We start from the raw sequence: 18,777 nt of genomic DNA, 5'->3' as shown, positions 1-18,777 counted from the left end.
AAATCAGGAAGTGGATGGGCTAACTGTGAACCCTAAAAGTAGCCCTAACGTGAACCACGATGCTTTTAAGCTAAATTTGCATTTAAAAACAAACAAACAAACAAAACCCCTTTGTTATTAGCAGGAGTTGTAACTTTTCAATTAAATTGTATCATCTATAGGAAGCCAAGGCAGCTGTGGAGGAGACAAGAGCCCTGCGAAGCAGGATTCATCTTGCAGAAGCTGCGCAGAGGCAGGCGCGCGGAATGGAGATGGACTACGAAGAAGTAATTCGCCTATTGGAAGCTGAAATAGTGGAGCTGAAGGCTCAGCTCTCTGATCACTGTGGCCAAAATAAAGTAAGCAAAGCAGTCTCCTGTCATAGTTACCATGGTTTCCTTGCTGTTGTCATGTATCTTGTTTTCATTTTCTTTTCATCTGCTTTGCTAAAGTAGGTCACTGTTTGTCTTGTATTATTCAATAACTGGAATGATTTGTAGTGAGGGGGATAATGTGAAGTGCATGAGTCTTCCTTTATCCAGACATCTTTGGGCTGGAAAAACAGGAGCTGGGAGCACATGTGGGCCACAGGTCACCATGGCACATCTCGAGCATTAGAGCAGGAATAGTTTCTGCTCTGTTGACAGCAGCTGTGAAGATGATGCACACATTTGTTTGCCTTTGTACCTATGTAAAAGTGACCTGAATATTTTTTTTATACTTCTGTTTGATTAATGTTATAAAATCCAGTACTGTTCTTAAGTACATGTGGATTTAATCAAGATAGTAATTTAAATGATACTAACAGTAGTCTGCCAGTGAAATTTCCTATAATTTTTTAATTGAGCCTCATATTTTAAAACTACTTCATTTCCAGTGAATCATTTCAAAGTATGCTGAGGAATAAAAATATTGGAGGTGCTTTTTAATCTTCTACACATGGCTCAAACAAGTGCAAACAGATTGGCATGTGTAAGTTTGCCTTCTTTTTCTCATGAAAAATAGATGTGCATAAGAATTAATGGTGAAGGAGACTTAATGAACTGCTGCCTTTTTTCATGGTGAGAATTAATGCAATATTAAAAGGCTTTAATAAGATAAAACTGACGCCTGTGGTGTACAAGCTTACGGAGGAGCAACATAGGAAATGTGTGTAACTCCCATGGAGAAATTCCCCTCATCTGATGGTGTGTGTGGTGAGTCACAGCCTTTCCAAACATCGGGGTGAAAGACCCACATGCATAGCTAAAGGCAGTGCCTGTGTTGAAAAACAGTGTTTCTTAGCTGAGAATTTGCTCTATCAAATAATGTTATAGTGCTCTTTGTTATAGTTTCCGTGTATGTAAGTAGGAGGCGTTACTTTTGGGCAACCTACGTACATATGAAAACTTTTCTCATGGTGTTGTCATGTGAGCAGTTCCAAGGACTCGGGAGAAAACCCTGAGCCTTCAGCACCTGACCTAATGAGTGAGACTCGGTGGTGCTGGGCTCACACTGTCTGTAGCTGAAGGAGAGGAAGGATGAATAACTCAGATCGATAGCTTATACAAGTGCATGTAGAGAAATCCTGGGGGGTAATTTTCAATATGATGTGCCATAATTACTCTGCTGGCCAAAGGATGTACAGACGCAAACCAGAGGACCACAGCTCTTCACACACTGGCTGTTTGTGGCACCCTGCTGACAGGTCCTGCCAGTGTCACTTCAGCACTGTTCATCCGTTCATGAATCAGTACAGAGCATCCTAAGTTTCAGCCCATCACTGGTGTCAGCTGCCAGTCTGAATTTATCTTGATGTGATACCCGGGTGCTTACTTACTAGCAGCTCAGGCATTACCTACCTGAGCAGGTATGGGTAGGAAACGTAAGGTGTAAAGCATTTCAGACATCCATTTTAATCCACACCTTTTGTCTTTGTGAGCCATAGAAGCTAATGATGAAAATAAAAGCCTTAAACAAGCAGATACCAAACATCTTTTCCAGGATAACATCCAAGATTTGAGAAAGAGGGTTACTGTTCTTGACTGTCAGCTGCGGAAATCGGAGTCAGCTAGGAAGAGCTTTGAGGTGGCTACTGAAAAACTGCTACAATTCGTAGAGGTAACTGTGCCACTGCACTGTTCTATTTGGAAAAGCTGTGTGTTGATGTTGCTGAGGAGTAAAGCTGAATATAAACTGTAGCTTTTAGAAACAATTCCCCAGCTTGATGGGCCATGCTGGAAAGGAAGGTGCTGTAGAAGTGTTCTTGTAGGAATGTGCTTTGTCTTTTCATCTTGCTGTACATGGAGTCAGTGAAACTGGTCAGATTTCTTAAATGTATTTTTCACAAGCATACTGATTTCTGTGAAAAACTCCAGAGGAAGAAGGCAGAAAAATGGTGTTTAGTAATGTTTTGAAATGCTATAACAGAAACAACGTTATGAAGTACAGATCAGAGCCCACGTGCCAAAGATCTGACCTTCTTGACTGCACTGATTTATGAGCTGTTAACTTCTTACTGTGGCCAACAGGTTGTGCATGAAATGCTTTCTGAAAACTCTCCTTCCTCAGCTGTTCTGAGGTAAGCAGATCTGAGCTGTTATTAACACAAATACTGAAAAAAAATCTACTTTTGTCCCTAAAAATTGTCTTGTATTTTTTCCTATAGTTTTCTGTTGTATGTTTCTGAATGCTGTTATACTCAAAGCGGGGGTGGGAAATTAAATATGTTGTTTTATTTTAACTTTCCTAAAAGCCTTTGTTATACAGACAGAACTAATTCTGAAACAAACTTATGCTTGATGATACTAATGATTTTGTCATAGAATGACACTCGTGCTTTACTTTATTGAAAGGAACCTTTGCTCATCTTACAAATAAATAAATGCTTTTTTTTCCCTTCTTTTAGTGGCAGAAGGACTCCATTGTCTTCTAAAGCACTTCTTGCCCGGCTGGGGAGGATTGGACCAACTGTTCCCACAGCTCTTGCAGCAGAAGCCAGAGACCTTGCCAAGTCTGTCCGTGCCATTCTGGAAGTAAACTGTGAGTAAGAGTGCATGCCTGTGTGTGTGTGTACACTTGTATACATGCACATAAATACTTCATTTCTTTCATTAAATGTTGGAGCTTTAGCACCTTGCTCAGTAATTGAGCACAATCAGTTTCAGCATCACCTTGTTTGTTTTTTCCCAAGTGTGGAAAAAGGCTCCTGAGTATGGGTTCTGTTCCCATTGTGCTCAGGGTGCAGTATGGGCATGGTTACCAGAATGCAGTGTCTTTCAGAATGACAGAAGACCTACAAAAGCAGGCAAGGGACTGCTGCTCCTATCCTGTCAGTGTTTCCAGCTCTAGCCTTTACCATAACATTAACTCTTACAAGTGCATTGTTCTCTCATTGTCGTTTTTGTGGTCTGTCTCACCCAGAAGAATTTATTCACTGTATTATTTTTTCATTTGATTCTGAGACTACAGAGCTGCCTTCATTCTGGTTGCTTAAGATTCAGTCAGTACTTATTTGGAAAGATACAGAAAGTAGAATGATGAAAAACTTTTATATGTCTGGAGTTGCAAGTGTTCTTCCTTCTTAATGCTCTTACAATATACATGCATTTCCTCCTTAATTTTAAGCAGATATCACAGGACAGTTCATTGCATAAAGGCTACCACTGTCAGCTGGGTGTAGTAGTAATTACCCTATTTAAGTAAATTAGATGTATTCACTAATTCACTGAGTCATGTAACAGATAATAGTGTGACTTCTTCAGAAATAAATAGTATAAACAAAGAACAAAAAAGTAAATAAGACATTGTAACAGTGCTGTGAATGATAATGAAGTCACTGGGTTTTTTGGAATTTTTAAATATTTTTCTAGGAAAATGCACGGGGCGTTTCCTTGTATTATTTCTGTTAGCATGTATGTTGTTTTGGTGGTCTGGCAGTTTGGTAGCAGCGGATCCAGTTTTTACATTGGTTCTTTTTCCTTTGCCTTTTGCATATACTCTTTGCTTTTAAGTTAATAACAGTGGTCAGGAGGGAGGGGAATTTGTTTTCCAGAAGTGACTATGGAAGTGTTCTGTCACATTAGGTTGTTTCTATCACACTACACAGGAAATCATGCAAGGAAAACTTTTAGTCCTAAATGCAATTGAATTCTACCATGTGGTTGTCAAACATAACAGGTAGGACACGTCAGAAAGCTCCAGAGCCACAGCAAGGATCCCTTCTATGAACCTGTAAGTTAAAAACAGCTCTGCAGAGAAGGATTTAAAGATTGAACGTCATCCTTCTGAGTTCATTCTCATTTGGAGAGCATTACAGATAGACTTGGGATGTGATGAGCTTGTGTATGAGATTAAAGCTTTAAAGCTTTCCTCTCTCAAAGAAAAGAAAAAAAAAAAAGACAAATAGTTACAGCACAGTAACTGTCTACTGACATTCTGTCTGCAGCCTTCTAGGCCAGATTCTCACAACACATTTTCTGTGTGATCTTCTGATTTCTTGCAGATGTGTTGCCCTAAAAAGGGCTCTCATGTATGTAGCATTTCATAAATATTGTACATTAAAGAAAAAAGGACTGTAAATACTACTTAGAAGATTTCCTTTTTATCCAGACAAGTGCCTCCAAATTAAAATTTGTTATTGAGTTCTTACAGAACTGGAGCGAAGAGTTCTGAGACTGCTAAGTGGATAAAAGTCTACTGCTGGACATTCATCATTATACACTTTTTTACTTTATTTACAATAGATGTGAAACACATCTACGTGTAGAGTGTTCCTAAATGAAAACTGATTTCCTTGTTAAAAATCATCCTTGACATCCAGGACAAAATGGCATATGCATGAGCTAGCCACACAGGGTGACCTCTGCACAATAGCATCACATTTTGCCTGGGGGAAGAGGTTTAAAAGAAGTTCATTGTATTCTTGAAAATCTCCAAGTACACATTGCCTTGTCTGTAACAGTGCTGCACAGCAGTTTTCAGCTTGGTAGGTTGAATGACAGCTATGTGATGTCAGTTTGGTGATTTAAGCCAGGATTCTGTATAAAACAAACAAAACCAAACCCCTTTGTTTTAAAGTGCTTACTACTACAGGATCCTCCAGATCCAGAGATGCCAATCAGAGTAATAAACAGAATAATCAAGCACGTCTCTTGAAAGATGCATTCTTCATCTTCCTGAAAGGCTGTTAGCTATTTTTAGGCAGTAAGTCTTGGGAGGCCTTTCTGCTTTGCAGAGTAATACCATCTCCTTAAGACACAAAGAAAATTACTTTCATCTTACAAAGGATCATAATGCCTCAGCAAAGGAACCGTAACATTTAAAAGTAGTTGCTGCTGCACTTAGTAGCCATATGGTAAAGATCATGCTAAAAAAAAAAAGAGAAATCAACTTCTTCTTTTCTATTACAAAATTTAAAAAGAAATATACTTGGTACGAGAATGGCAAAAATCTGATTAGCTCTGGAAAATACTTATCTCTTCATACAATAGCAGGCAGTGAGCATCGTGAAACATTCAGCAGACTAACATAGTATTCAAGTATTCTGACTGCTAATTTCCTCACCCTGCCTCTGACTTTCCTATTAAAAAATACAGTCTTGCCCTTGTTGATATAATCCCAACCATCAGTACCTGTTACGTGCTCAGAAGCCTGCTTCTCTGATCACAGGCACTAAAGCAGCATATCTTGAACTATTTCTTGACATCATTTTCCTTTAATCTCTTTTCCTGCCTGGGATCTGGCAGTCATTATGAAGTTCACTAAAAGTATCTCCAAAAACATATCTTCCAAAAATCCTGTTGCCCTGATTGATGTTGATCTTTCTAGGTACCACAGTAGGCATTTTGGATTCGCTTATGAAGGTCCTACAGGCAGAAGTTCAGTTGCCCAGTGTTTGCATTCATTTTCCTTGTATGCTGATTGCACGTAAAAAGAAGGCAATGGGAAGAGCTGGTGGTCAGCAGCCATATGGAATAGGAAGATTTCAAAAGTGTATTTTGTTCTCTTGGTAGTCAAGTTGCTGTTACTTTCTGGACCAAGATGAAGTCTTACATCTCAGGCATTAACAGCTAAAATATGGAATCCCTCAGTTTCTTCTGTTTACTTTTTAAACTACATTATGGTACGTTGCCAACATAGCTCCATGTTTGGCAAGCTGTTAGTTGTCCCTTCTCATTCCTTTGACACAGTTATAAGTTGGTGGCAGAGCTACAGCAGTTGCTAATTTGAGAATAGTTAATACTGCTAAATATTCATATTCCTTTTAATTATACATTACAGCCTTGGTATATTTATTATGATGAAATTAATGCCATATACTTTATTAGTTTTGTTCTTAAAATTAAGGACATGGCAATGGTATGATTTTGTACAGCTATTTGGCTTAGCTGATTGGGAAAGTTGTGGAGAAGTTAATAGGTAAGCACTGGATGTTTTCCCCTGCCTTTCTGATTTATGTGCATTGAAATCTAGATGTAAGTGTAAGACAGGCACACTGTGGCTATCTTGACTTTTATTAATTAGCATAGTGGTATTAAAGATGCATTCGCAGAGACCAGATATCAAAATTCTTCCCTTCCATTGACCCCATGAATATTTTCAGATTGCTGGCACTTGCTCATGCTGCTATGTTTTTATTTTTTCAGTGTCAGAGCACGAAAATAATTCCGTGTGAGGTATCTTTCTAGGGACACTTCTGCATTAGGAGGACAGCATAGCTTTAATATACTTCCAGCTAATAAACTCAGAATGTACCTTTTCTTCCTGACAGAAAGAGCTGCTTGAGAAAGAGCAGTATAATAACAACTGAAGAGATAACTGTATATTCACTGTTCTGGTAAGGCCATAAATATTTCAGTGAGTTACTCAAATCAGAAATGGAGGAGACCTATTAAATTATACAACATATGTCCTTAAAGCATCTATACAGCTCCCATTGTTTTTGACTAGCAAAAATAGTAATCTTAAGATCTGTGCTGTGTGCTTTAAAGGTATAGATGTTACATTTGTTAATTAGCAGCACTGGTATTCTGGTTTCCTGCTCTTCTTGATAGAAAACAAGGCTCATTAAGTAAATACCTGAACTTAAAAGCAGTGTCTGTAATGTTAAATAAATAAATAAGCCTAGTGAGGCCACATTGGGGTTTAATGGTTTTGCAGACAGCAAAAGCTCTTAGTTTTACCTTTGGGTTTTCTGTTCAGTTTTAATGTGATTGATAGGGTGTGTGTTGAAGTGCTATCTTGCAACCTAAAAAAAGCCATAAAGCCTGTTTCTTTGGCCAGGATGGGTTTGATTTTACAGTAAATACTTGGAAGGAGACAAGTGAAGACTTGTTTGGTACATAACGTAATGTACGTGTATTACTTCTGTGAATATGAGGTATAAAAATGCCTTGTGAATGGGAAGCAGAAGAAATGTCTATATGTAATGTAAATCACACAGAAGCTTCCAAAACTAGCACTCAGACAGTACTTGGAATAGAACTAATGAATCTGAAAACATATGGTTAGAAAGAATCTCCAGCAATTAGGTAGAGCACCTGCCTGCCTTCAGCAATTACACCTACATGAATCCAGACAGGTGCTTGTGAAACATATTCTACTTCTTGGCTTTTCTAAACGATTCCCATGCTTAATTATCTTTGCCATTAGGAGGGTTTTCCTTTGGCCTAAATCCTCCTCATTGTGGTTTAAGTCCATTGCTGCTTTTCCTCATCCCAGTGGTTACTGAAAACATCCTAGTATGTTCCTCTTTGTGGTACCTTTTAATATATTTGAAGATATCATTTCACCATTGAATTTTTGGCTCCCAAAATAAGCCACTAATACCAGTTTGCTCATTTTTTGCTCACAAAGCTTGTCTTCTGGCTGTTTTATCACTCTTTTGTTTCTCTGGATTCTTTCCAGTTCATCAACATTGCATTATGCTATGTAATTGAGACCTTCCTATGGGAAATAAAATGGACTAATCGGTTTCTTTGCTTTAAGATATAGCATACGAGCTCTTAGACTGGTACACGTGTTCCTCTTCCCGGTTAGTTTCATGTTACTGACTTACATGAAGTTGGTGCTTTCCTGGGCTTCCACAGCCTCTTCCCCTGAACCAAGGGCCAGCCAGACCTACCCGTGTTCTTGTATCGAGGGCAGTACTTGGCTTTTCGTCCTTACTGAGTTACACCCCAGGTTTTTTTCAAACTACTGATCCAGTTAGTCAAGACCTTACAAAATTCTAATCTTGTTTTTTAATGCCATTTCAAAGAAATGTCCATTCACAGATGGTTTTCAAATCGTGAGTTATACCTGAACTTTCCTGACGTGGATTAAAAGCACATTTTGCTGCAAGTGAGGAATAACGCTTTCACCTAACTGGTCTGTCTTGTTGATATTCCTACAGGATCTAGAAATTAGACCCACAGGTTTAAATTCATGTCCAAGAATCAGAACATTCCAAATTGAAGTTATGTACAAGCAGAGAAGCTACATAAAAGGTGATGCTTAGAAGGACAGAATAATTTTATCATCTGATCACATTAAAAAAAAGTATTTAAAGTATCATGAAGTGATACTTTAAAGCAAGTACATGAACAAATTGCTAGCTAATTTACTGGTGATTGAACATGTATTTTATTCCCAGTGTTTCACAGCAATGAGAAAGACAATTCAATGTGTAAAGCCTGTATTTAAGAGTTCTTTAACGTGACCTAGATTTTCAAATTCTGTTGCTGCTGCTAGAAAAGCAATTTATTCCTTTTCCATTCACTTACCTTTAATGAGAAAAGATGAATCAGCTTTTGAATAGGCACTGTCTGTACTGACTTTCTAATCAAAACATTTTAATAATGAAAAACAAGTAAGTGATATTATTATACCTTAAAATGCAGATGCTCTAACAAGATTAGGACAGACTTGTTAAGTAAATTTCCAGCATCTCTGATAAGAAGACTTCATTAAGGAACGAATCTTTAAAAGTCTTTGCACGTGTTCAGTTCATACTGTGACCCAGCTATGAAAAAATTAAATGACTTTGTGCCTCTTCCCATACTTGCTCTCAGTAACTATGGAAACTACAGTCAAAACTCTGTAGAATCAACAACTGTGCCGGATGGTAGGTACTTCCGAAGTTCCCTCGTCTTCATTTCTGTTGACATAATGATTAGAATTTTTTTTACGTGTATTAACAATTAATTACTGTACAAAGTCCTTGACACGAGGGAGAAGAAAACAGAAATACTTCTCAATTTTGTAGCATGCAAATTGCTCCCATTCGAGAAAGTCAGACACAGGAATTGAACCCATATGTTCTCAATTCCAGATAGTGTCTCAAGCTCCGGGCTGTTTTTGACCCACCAGCACAGGTCAGGCCAGGATGCTGGCTGTCAGGAGAGGAGGGTGCCCAGATGTCTGTTGGGGTGCATGTATCTGCACACCAGTCAGGGAGTAACTATCTCATCATTTCAGGTGCCAAAACATTAGGTAACCATTACAGTAGGAAGCACAACCAAAGCTGTTTGTGCAGTTAATGCTGAGTTAATTTTCCGTGGCTATACAGTTAGGAGCACCCTGAGAGTGGATTAATGCTTGTGGTTTCCCCTTGCTCGGAGTGTCGGTGCATGCTGAAGCCATCAGTGCTCATCTTGTATAGGAGGGGCAATGTGCTGCTCTGTCAGTTCCTTCAGTTGGCACATTTTTTTCACTTCTTTTCAGTAGGTAGGAGTGAGAAGCTGAGGGCTAGCAGAGTTACTTAGACATACATGGTATATGTGGTGCACAAATGTGAAAATTGAAATGGAAAGAGGCACAGAAGCAGTTGATTGCCAAAAGTGGAATAGGAAGATTTCAAAAGTGTACTTTGAGAATTTGCAATAGCAAAACATAATTGCTTGGTGCTTATGAAGGAGACCCAAATGAGGTACAAGATATACATAAGTCTCGTACTAAATCTGTCATCTCATCCCATGAAGCATGTATATCATGAACAGGAAGTTGTGGGTGGTGATTTTGGCTCCTACTAGTGATTAGTACAATTATTACGTTGGAATCTTCCACAATTAGGATAAAATAAATATGCTAATTTTGGTATAAGGCGAATTAGTGAATTTATTTTTCTTCAGATTTATTATGGAAAAAAAGGCATCTATCTTAGTTTCTAGGAACATTTGACTTAATTGTTATAATATACTGATCCTGAAGTCACGTCTGTCTATAAATAAAACCCTTCTTTTACTCAGGTGTAGTTACAGTAGCTTTAGTAACAGGCTGAAAGGGTGTTGTTTTAATGTATTCTCACAATTCTTGCTTCATAACAAAAAAGTATTTATTACTTACTTTGGTCCATACTTACTGTGGAGCTCAGCAGAAAGTAGCTGTGTGTCTCTCTGATTGTAGGTGGTACGTGCCAGCCCCTGCATGGTTTAATTTCATCATCAGTGCATAAAAGTAAGATATTGCTTAGCAATAAAGGCATATCATGTAATAGTATTACTTTTTAAATCTCAGACAACTTCTGTCCAATTCTAATTTTAGGCTTTTTCATTTGCTACCAATGAACGCTTTCTAATTAAACTTATATTTAACAAATGCGTCAGGGAGCGGTGCGAGATGACAGTGATGGAAGTGGGTGGGTGGCACAATAGATGGTGACAAGAGGATTTGATCCAGTGAGGAGAGGAGGGGACAAATGAATTCCAGAACAGAGGGAATAGTAACCAGGGGAGCAAGAGAAAGGGAGGCTGTGGAAAAAAATATGATTTGGAGCAGGTCTGTGCACTGAAGTATTCCAGGCTGTTCCCACTTAGTCCTGCATGCCTTGTGTGCAGAGGATTGGCTTTTGAAGTCAGAATGTATTATTCCACATTAGTGAAATTAGCTGGAAGAGGACAGCGCTGGCTTAGTACAAGAATGTACTCAAGAGAACACTTTACTTCTATGAATTTAGCTTTTTTAGCCTGGGAATGAACTTGGAGCCAGTATTAAAATATAATGTATATAAGGCCTTGGTGCAGATTTCTTCCCCAGCTATGGACCATTTCTCTGATTGTATAGTAACTATTGTGTGTTGTGAAAATAATTGTGTGCTCTTAACTGATCATAGACAGTCGTGTTAATAGTGAATACAAGAAATAAACAGCTTGTGGTTTTCAGTGTAAGTTATTAAATAATGCATGTTTTCTAGAAGGTTTCTCATTACAAAAATAATCAGTATTATTTTAAATTCCTTTCATGTTGGAATTTCAGGGAATGCAGTCTCTCTTGGGCATTCTGCATGCTTAAGAGACATTCTCAGTTTCTTACCAATAGTTGGTGCAGATGCACAGGATCAGGCCAGTGCCTAGCTAATGGCATGCTGGATCGTCAGCGTTCCCTCTGGGCTAAAAGGATTTATCCAAAGGTCAGTGGTTTTCTGTCAGTTGATAATGGCTTATGTACCTTAGCTTGTTCTCACAAAAATAAGCTCTTCTACAGCATACCTTAGAAGAACAGCATCCATTGCTGAAGCAGACAGACTCAGTACGGCTCAGTTATTTGCTGTCGTCTTTCCATTCCTTCAAAAAGGAAGTCAGAATATTTTATAGTGATGTTACTGTACAGTATGGTGACTTCTGCTGTTTCTGCATCATTGTGTTTTGTTGTATGCATCTGATTGCCATCAGCTAAGCAGAAGAAAGCATTCTATTGCCTTAATTAAGTGCGGTGTGCTTATTTTTCATTACACTGCTAACCTCCTGCATAAAAACAGGCCTCAGCTAGACTGCTCACTTCTCTTTTTAATTACAGCATTAATAATTGGATCCTACAGAATGTAAAACTGTATTTAAATAGAGAATATTAGTAGTTAGTTGAAAAACATTTATTTTTTGTTTTAATAGCATTCAGCTTCTGAAGGGATAGCTTTTTTTTTTAATAATGTTTCAGGAATGTGATTCTTGAAGGCACCTATTAGTAACCTCAGTGCCTGGATGACTATTGCTCTCACTTGAACTTAAGAGTGCATTCTAGGAAGAATTTGTTCAAATTTGGATTTCCTAATTCCTAAGCTAGGAAAAAAAGTGCACCTACAGTAATGTCTGATCCCCAGGTACTGATCAGAGGTTATTCAGTCTTGTTTCCAGAAATAAGCCATCTGACTGATCATTGTTCATATCTTAACATTTCCATTGTATCCATGCTGTTTCTGGTAACTGTACCAAGTTCTTCAAGGGCAATTATTAGAAGAAATACACTTTTAATAGTTCATAATTTGAAAATTATCAGAAAGATCTTAAAGTTGATCATATAAGCCAGTGTTCCAGTAAAAACAAGATGTTTCTAAGCTTTCACCATGTGATTTTTCTTTTTTATAACTCTCCTAGTACCTAATTACCACTCAGTGCAGTGCATTTGTCTCCGTAAGAGATGAATATGTTTGCTGACATAGATGGGTCAGTATCATATGATCAATAGGAAATGGAAGGCACAAGGTCATCTTTCACCACGTTCTGTGTAACCAAAATAAGAACAGTATTTTTCCTAAAGCTTGGTTTCTAGGAACACTGCTGACTGGAGACAAGCCACCCTGCCAACCATACTCTAAATTAGCATAAATTTCAATTGCCAGTATTTCCCAGATGTCTCCACTTGAAAACTACTGACTCCATCTTTGTTCTATTAAATCACCACAAACAAAAGAAGAAAAAAATAATTTCTTTAGAATTGAATTTGATATGTGAAAGACAAGAATTGAATGTCCCCTTAGAGTATTATTCATAAAATAGAGTCCATTTGTTTGTGGGAAAAGCACTTGAAATGCTCTAAAGAATAAAGTGTCACACAAACAAATGCCAGAAGTGCAAACTCTCTTCTGGAAGCTGTTTTCCTGGACCTCTAACTGTTTTTATAATTAACTTGCAAGTAAGCACTAAAATGTAGTGTATATTATTGGCAGCCTCAAAAAACAAAGAGCCATTTTATGCCTGAGCCCTGCTGACCACACTTGACAAACAGGGATGAGTATTCCTTCACAAATTTTTGCCTTAGCTGTGCCGAATAGCATAACTCACACAGGAGTTTCTCTGCCAGTCCTGCATCATTGATGTCTCCAGTCTATCTGGGATATTCCCATATTCCAGTAGCACTCAGGAGCCTGAGACCAGACATCAGATGATCAGCAAGTTGGATCTTCGGCTTTCAGTCTCCTTTGCATGGCCTAGATAGCTCAAAGAGAAGAGCCAGAGGCACTGGAGATCCTAACTGATGAGTTTTGCATGACTACTGAGGCCATTAGAGGAAGGTTTGAGTGTGAACAAGAGCATATTGCTCTATAGCTGGATGTTGGAAAGAGATCAGAATTTATCCAAAGATTGAGAAAACTGTTTAATAGTGTCCTTTAGGAAACCTTTTCTAACAGATGTACAGATAATTACTATTTCTTCAAAAACTTCATCATTTTGGAGAATTGTAATATTAAATATAAATTGCAAGGAGGTAATTGAATAGTAGTGAACAGTAAATTTTTGATCCATTCTTACTACAGTCTGTGAATCTCTTTATTTCTTTAAGTAATTTTGTCATCAAAAAATATTAAAACCAAAATATTTTGGACTGCACTATTTATTCATTAGGGAAATAATTCTCTTTAGATTCAACTGAATGCTTGTGCTGTAGTCTCTCCAACTATTAGTCTCATCTGCTGTTCTCCATATTTCCTGTCTGATATTGTACTTAACTTAGTGAAGAACAGGAATAACATTTCTGCACTCCTTACAGGTTTGATAACTGCCCAGTAAAATGAGGTTCCTCCCTAAATTCTCTGCTTTCCTCCTTGCTCGTTTAATGATGTACCTTTGATATAGCATGCATCTTTTGTTCCAGGAGAGCTATCCTGAGGCATGAAGGAGGGTACATGGGCAAAATCTTCCGTTTCTTTCACCCTGTACAAGTTTATAATTTGGCCTTATGTTTATTGTTCTATTTAGTGCAATCAGTTAAGTATCAATGCGTTTTCTTTGTCCTGTTGAACCAAAGAAGTAAACAAGATCACTGAGATCCACACTTCATGTAGTAGCAGGAAAAAAATTTGGTTAGCCCCAGGGTTTCATTCCCTCTCTGCCTTAAGCAGTGGGAACTTTATACGTTGGTTATTGCAGCAGGCATCTTGCAGCTCAGAAGGCAAGCAGTCACCACGGATACTGTCTTCTTGCTCTGTAGCAGCTGCAGCAGTACTGGCACATACAGCAGCAAGCAGTTTGCTGTTTTTCTTTTTTGCATAAAATTATATACTTCTCCTTTGCATTAAGCCTAATTAGATGCGTATATTCTGAACCAAATAATGGTAGGCTATAATATATTTTGGTTAATATGCTCTCTAGGGAGACTCTTTATTATTTTTGGGCAAAGGGTGCTTTGGATGTATTCCTTTTGTTTTGCATACATCATTACTTTTGTATTATTACCTTCTTACCTTGCAAAAGACAAATAATTGTAAAGATCTGAATAGCTAGAAGCCTTGTATTTTCTGCTGTAAGGAAATTATTTTTAAATACTGCAAATCTGACTCTTTTAAAAGATTATACATGCTGACAACTACAGCTAAGATATATTATTTATGAAGTTTCATCAAAGAATGTAGCAATTCACAGAAGAAATGATAAACATGTAGGAAACCTAAGACTGCCATGGGTTATATAGGCTAAATGCTGTCTTCCAGACTATGTTTCTGCCTGTTTGAGCTCCTTTACCTCCCATTTACCCCAGGTGGGAGCTTCGCAGTCTTCCAAAGCAAATCCTAGGAAAGACAACAAATCTGACCCCAGAGGGTGTGAAAAAAACACGGCACTAGCAAGTAGATCAACTTTTGAATGATTCATGGAGAAAGTGAGCTGGAAGTAAGTGAAGATGATGTCTGGGGAAATACAAGGCAAAGAATGTGAGCCTCCTGGCTACCATGGGAAATACCAAGAGCGTAGAGAAATAACTATAAATCTAATGTGAGAGAAAGGCATGAAGAGAACAGTGGTCAAAGACTAACAGTGAAAGAAAAAAAATGTGGAAAACTAAGGCATTAAAAAATATGAAGGTGGAGCTTTGAAGAATATGGAGATTGAGTAGGATATACAAACTAATGCATATTAAGTCAGAAAGGCAAATAAAGCTGTAGAGTTATCTCTGGAGTTTCATTTACAGCTGACAAATGTATTCACTATTTATGAAAAGCAGTCTTTCATGGTTGAGAAAAGAATACAGAGCGTCAGTTATCATTGCTACCTACATGCCAGCCTTTATTTAGAAGGAAAAAAAAATGAAATAATTTTAGACAAATTACCAGCATAAAAAGTGTAATTATCAGTGATGAATGAAACAGGTGACATGTGGGATCAGAGTGAGCACAGAGTAGATGCTGAGGTTTTATTCTTAACAGAGCAAGTGTGTTGTCACTTGTTTTGGATTTGTGTTTTATGCAGGAATGAGGAAAGGCCAAGGAAGATGGTAGCAATTGAAGGATGAATCCTATTCCCATTCTTATCATTAGAAAATATCCAAGTTGAATAAAATTCCCACGATCTATGGGAAGGAAGGGAAGAATTAGTGATGATGTCTAGTGTATTTATAACTTAAAAACATCCTTTCCTACTTTCATCTGTAGGAATCAAAGCCTGAAAACTGTTACACAGCAACTACTTTGTATTAAAGGGAAGTGGCTGTGGATTATTCCTTCTCAAAGGCAGTAGGTAGAAAGTTCTGAAGACCAAATTACATAGGCTTATGCTAAATTGAAAATGTGAAGACACTTGAGATAAGTGGGAAACATGGGGCAAAAGTGAGAGGAAAGATGTGATCGATGTGCTCTTTCCTTTTCAAAGCTGTACAAAACTGTGATGCACACAAGCATTTGTTCTCATGTCACCCATCTGAATTCTGAGTTTTGGTAGACATGCTTATAATTCATCACGTGGTGTCTGCATACAGCTGTGATTACCTCTTAGCTGGTCTGTGCCAGTGCTTCCGTAGCTGTGATGAACCTTGTTTCTCTTTGAGAACTGAAGCCATCCCTTTCCTGATTTTGAAGAGGAACGCACTAGAAACAAAGACGTGACAATTTGAGAAAAGAAAATCAGTGTTTTAAGAAAGAATTTCCCTCCCAGAAAATGTGTGCACTTAGGGCATGCTTTGGTACGAAGATTTCGAAGATCATATGGTGTGTGCAGGCCAGCATGTTTTCCAAATACAAGTTTTAAATCTAAAGCAGGCTCACAGATGGTTCTAATGAGCTGGTCTTGGAGATTGACTGTGACTTGAACAAAAATAGTGTAACTTGTAAGACAGTAACATTTCCAGATGACTTTCAAGCTAAAGCTCTTGCAGAACAATTTTCATGCATCTTTTAATTGCATGTATATATTTCTAGTCTACAAAAAAAAAATGAAGGGATTTTTAGGATTTTCTTTCTCTTATCTTCATTACAGTACAGTAACATAAAAGCATATATCAGGAACATTTTTGCACACTGATGCTTCTTTCTCCAGAACTTTTCAAGCTCCGTAGTTGGTTTTAAACATCTATTAATTAAAAAATAAGCTCCCTATGAGAACTGGATGTTTTGTGCCATAGTGTAGTACCCTACTGACAGTATTGCTCATCTTTCTCATGCAAGGGATACTTTTCACCTAACGACAAAATCTTAGACTGGATTTTGAAGATTAGCATGGCTGATAATTGCAAAAGGGAAAGAGGGAGCAGTTTTATATTACATATGAAAATGTTAACCTTTCACAAATATTTCTTAATTTACACTAAATTTTGCAGTATGAAATACTTCTAGCTTCTAGAAATGTTTGCTTAAGTCACAAAATTAAGCAGTGCACTTATTAAGTTAACCTTTCTCAAGATCTGTATCTATAGACAAGCATACAGATGTATGCATGCCTGCTCACATTTTTCTTTGACACTCTGAATGTCTTGGAGTTCATTTAAATTTCCACATAATTATGTATAAGCACAGAAGACGGTGATAAACCAGACAGTAGAGGAGCTGATTCTGTCCATACTCCCACTTTATATGGCCATCTGAATGAAAAGTTATAAAAACAAATGAAAACAGACCTCAGTAAACCACAGGGTTCTTTTTGCTGACATTATAAGGGTGTGAATTGCAAGAAAAGTTCAAAAGACTGAACTGCTGCACTCCAATTTGACCAGACTGTCAGCTTCTGGAAGAGAAATGCTAGTAATAAAATCATTGAGTGGTTCATAGCTTCTTTGTGTAGCAAATATTTATTAAATTGCATTGCTTATATTATCATCTATGACAAAAAGAGTAAGAATTTGTTTATAATCTTTTCATGAAATGCCTTGAACTTACGCCATTTCCAAACCATTTGTTCCTTGTGTCACCTAAATTTTGAGACATCTTTTTTTTTTTATTTCATTGTAGGTCTACCTTATGGATGGGAAGAAGCTTATACAGCAGATGGAATCAAATATTTTATCAAGTGAGTATTTCTGAGAGGAAATGGGTTGGAGGTAAAATAAAATCCCATCTAACTGCGTTTTTAAACCTAGATTTAATTATATACAGAAGAAGAAAAAAAATTCCCTAAAATTTGTAGAGTAAATATATCCATTTGAAAACATTCTTATATTCTGGGGGAAGTGGAAGAATTCTGAGAGCTGGATTTTTAGAAGATACCAGTCTTGTTTTATCCATGGATTTTAGTCCCATTGTGGCATTAAGGACCCCAGAATCCAGCAGTCCTACCAAATGTATCAGTTGTTCTGGAAGGTGGAGTTCTGTCTGCTCTCCTGATTCTGCAGCACTCATAGCACATTGTAACTAGAAGGATCATCGTTTTTCAGGTCACCTCCTGTCCTGAATGGGTATCTTGGGGAGAACTGCTTTAGCAATGAATTCAGCCTTGTCTCTGAGCTATCTGCAGCTACTGATGACTTTTTTTTAATGTGATCTCCTGTTCCCTTCTGTGGGAATCAGTTGTTCTGTTGCTGTAAAGCACTGTTGGTTTTTTTTCCAGAATATAGTGAAAACTAATTCATGTAATAGTTTTACTATTCCTCTAAAAGACAGAAACAATTGTTGAGAAAATATAATTTATCACCATTCCATATACATCATGAATGACTGCTTACTTTATAGCAAATTATTTCAGCTACTGAAATTTACATACTGTTTAGGTCTTATTTTGCAGGAAGATTTCCCTGAAGTCTCTTAAAAGACATGAAAGGCAGCAAATCTTTGCACTGAGATGCAACTGCTTTTATCCCAAACTCTTGCAAAAGTCACATAAATAACAATGAAGGTTATATATTAGCTAGTGAAGAAAAGCAGGAAGTTGGGTTTTTTTGGTTTTTTGGGTTGCTCTCTTGTCCTTGACTCATCCCATTGTGCCTCAGGCTACATGTATTAAAGCAGACATGATTTGTTGGTTTTTTTTGCAGGGGTTTTCAAACACACCATATACAATAGTGCATTCCAGCTCTAGTCAAAGGGTGGCTTTTATTTTCAGACAGATATACATTACTACATGGGATTTATAAAAAATAAAATTGTAGGCAAATAATGTAGGAAATGAAAATAAATCAGCAGCCAATTTCATAACAATGCAAATAAATACAAGAGCAAGTATTAAGCAGAGCACTGTTCACTTGGTCTCCATCTGTTGATACAGGGAGACGTTATGGCACAGTCGGATGCTTAAGGTGGATGCTCAGTTCTGTTCTGGGTAAAGCACTTGGAATACAGGCTTATACCAGCATAACTGGGAACTGAACTTGAAGAGAGAATTATGCAAATAATACACTAGCAACAGAATAAAAGAAATCTAACACTTT

General features: G+C 37.5%; 1 protein-coding gene and 1 long non-coding RNA gene across 15 annotated transcripts in view; one reads left to right on the top strand and one right to left on the bottom strand.

The window, feature by feature from the left end:
* LOC116232411 (uncharacterized) overlaps positions 1 to 18,777 on the bottom strand; it is a 46,830-nt gene that overhangs the window by 4,149 nt on the left and 23,904 nt on the right. For 6 of the 11 annotated variants that reach the window (XR_016459039.1, XR_016459036.1, XR_016459033.1 and 3 more), the window contains 3 exons: positions 15,911 to 16,009; positions 11,427 to 11,501; positions 10,301 to 10,361 (listed from right to left, as the gene is read on the bottom strand). This is a non-coding gene — a long non-coding RNA (uncharacterized LOC116232411). Of the gene's footprint in view, positions 1 to 3,010; positions 4,998 to 10,284; positions 10,362 to 11,250; positions 11,328 to 11,426; positions 11,502 to 15,910; positions 16,010 to 18,777 lie in introns of those variants that run through there. The other 5 variants (XR_016459032.1, XR_016459038.1, XR_016459035.1 and 2 more) reach the window with 4 other exon arrangements.
* Positions 1 to 18,777, top strand: part of STXBP4 (syntaxin binding protein 4) — a 58,744-nt gene that overhangs the window by 26,627 nt on the left and 13,340 nt on the right. For 3 of the 4 annotated variants that reach the window (XM_031598715.2, XM_090121740.1, XM_090121742.1), the window contains 5 exons: positions 162 to 338; positions 1,963 to 2,079; positions 2,490 to 2,539; positions 2,867 to 3,000; positions 17,366 to 17,423. In XM_031598715.2, the coding sequence (XP_031454575.2) occupies positions 162 to 338; positions 1,963 to 2,079; positions 2,490 to 2,539; positions 2,867 to 3,000; positions 17,366 to 17,423 (536 nt within the window). Of the gene's footprint in view, positions 1 to 161; positions 339 to 1,962; positions 2,080 to 2,489; positions 2,540 to 2,866; positions 3,001 to 17,365; positions 17,424 to 17,787; positions 18,033 to 18,777 lie in introns of those variants that run through there. The other variant, XM_090121741.1, reaches the window with a different exon arrangement.

The sequence above is a fragment of the Phasianus colchicus genome, chromosome 20 (genome assembly GCF_987193195.1).
Source record: "Phasianus colchicus chromosome 20, bPhaCol1.hap1.1, whole genome shotgun sequence".
Classification (NCBI taxonomy): Eukaryota; Metazoa; Chordata; class Aves; order Galliformes; family Phasianidae; genus Phasianus; species Phasianus colchicus.
The sequence above is the reverse complement of the archived record's forward strand: the minus strand, read 5'-3'. Positions and strand labels throughout refer to the sequence as shown.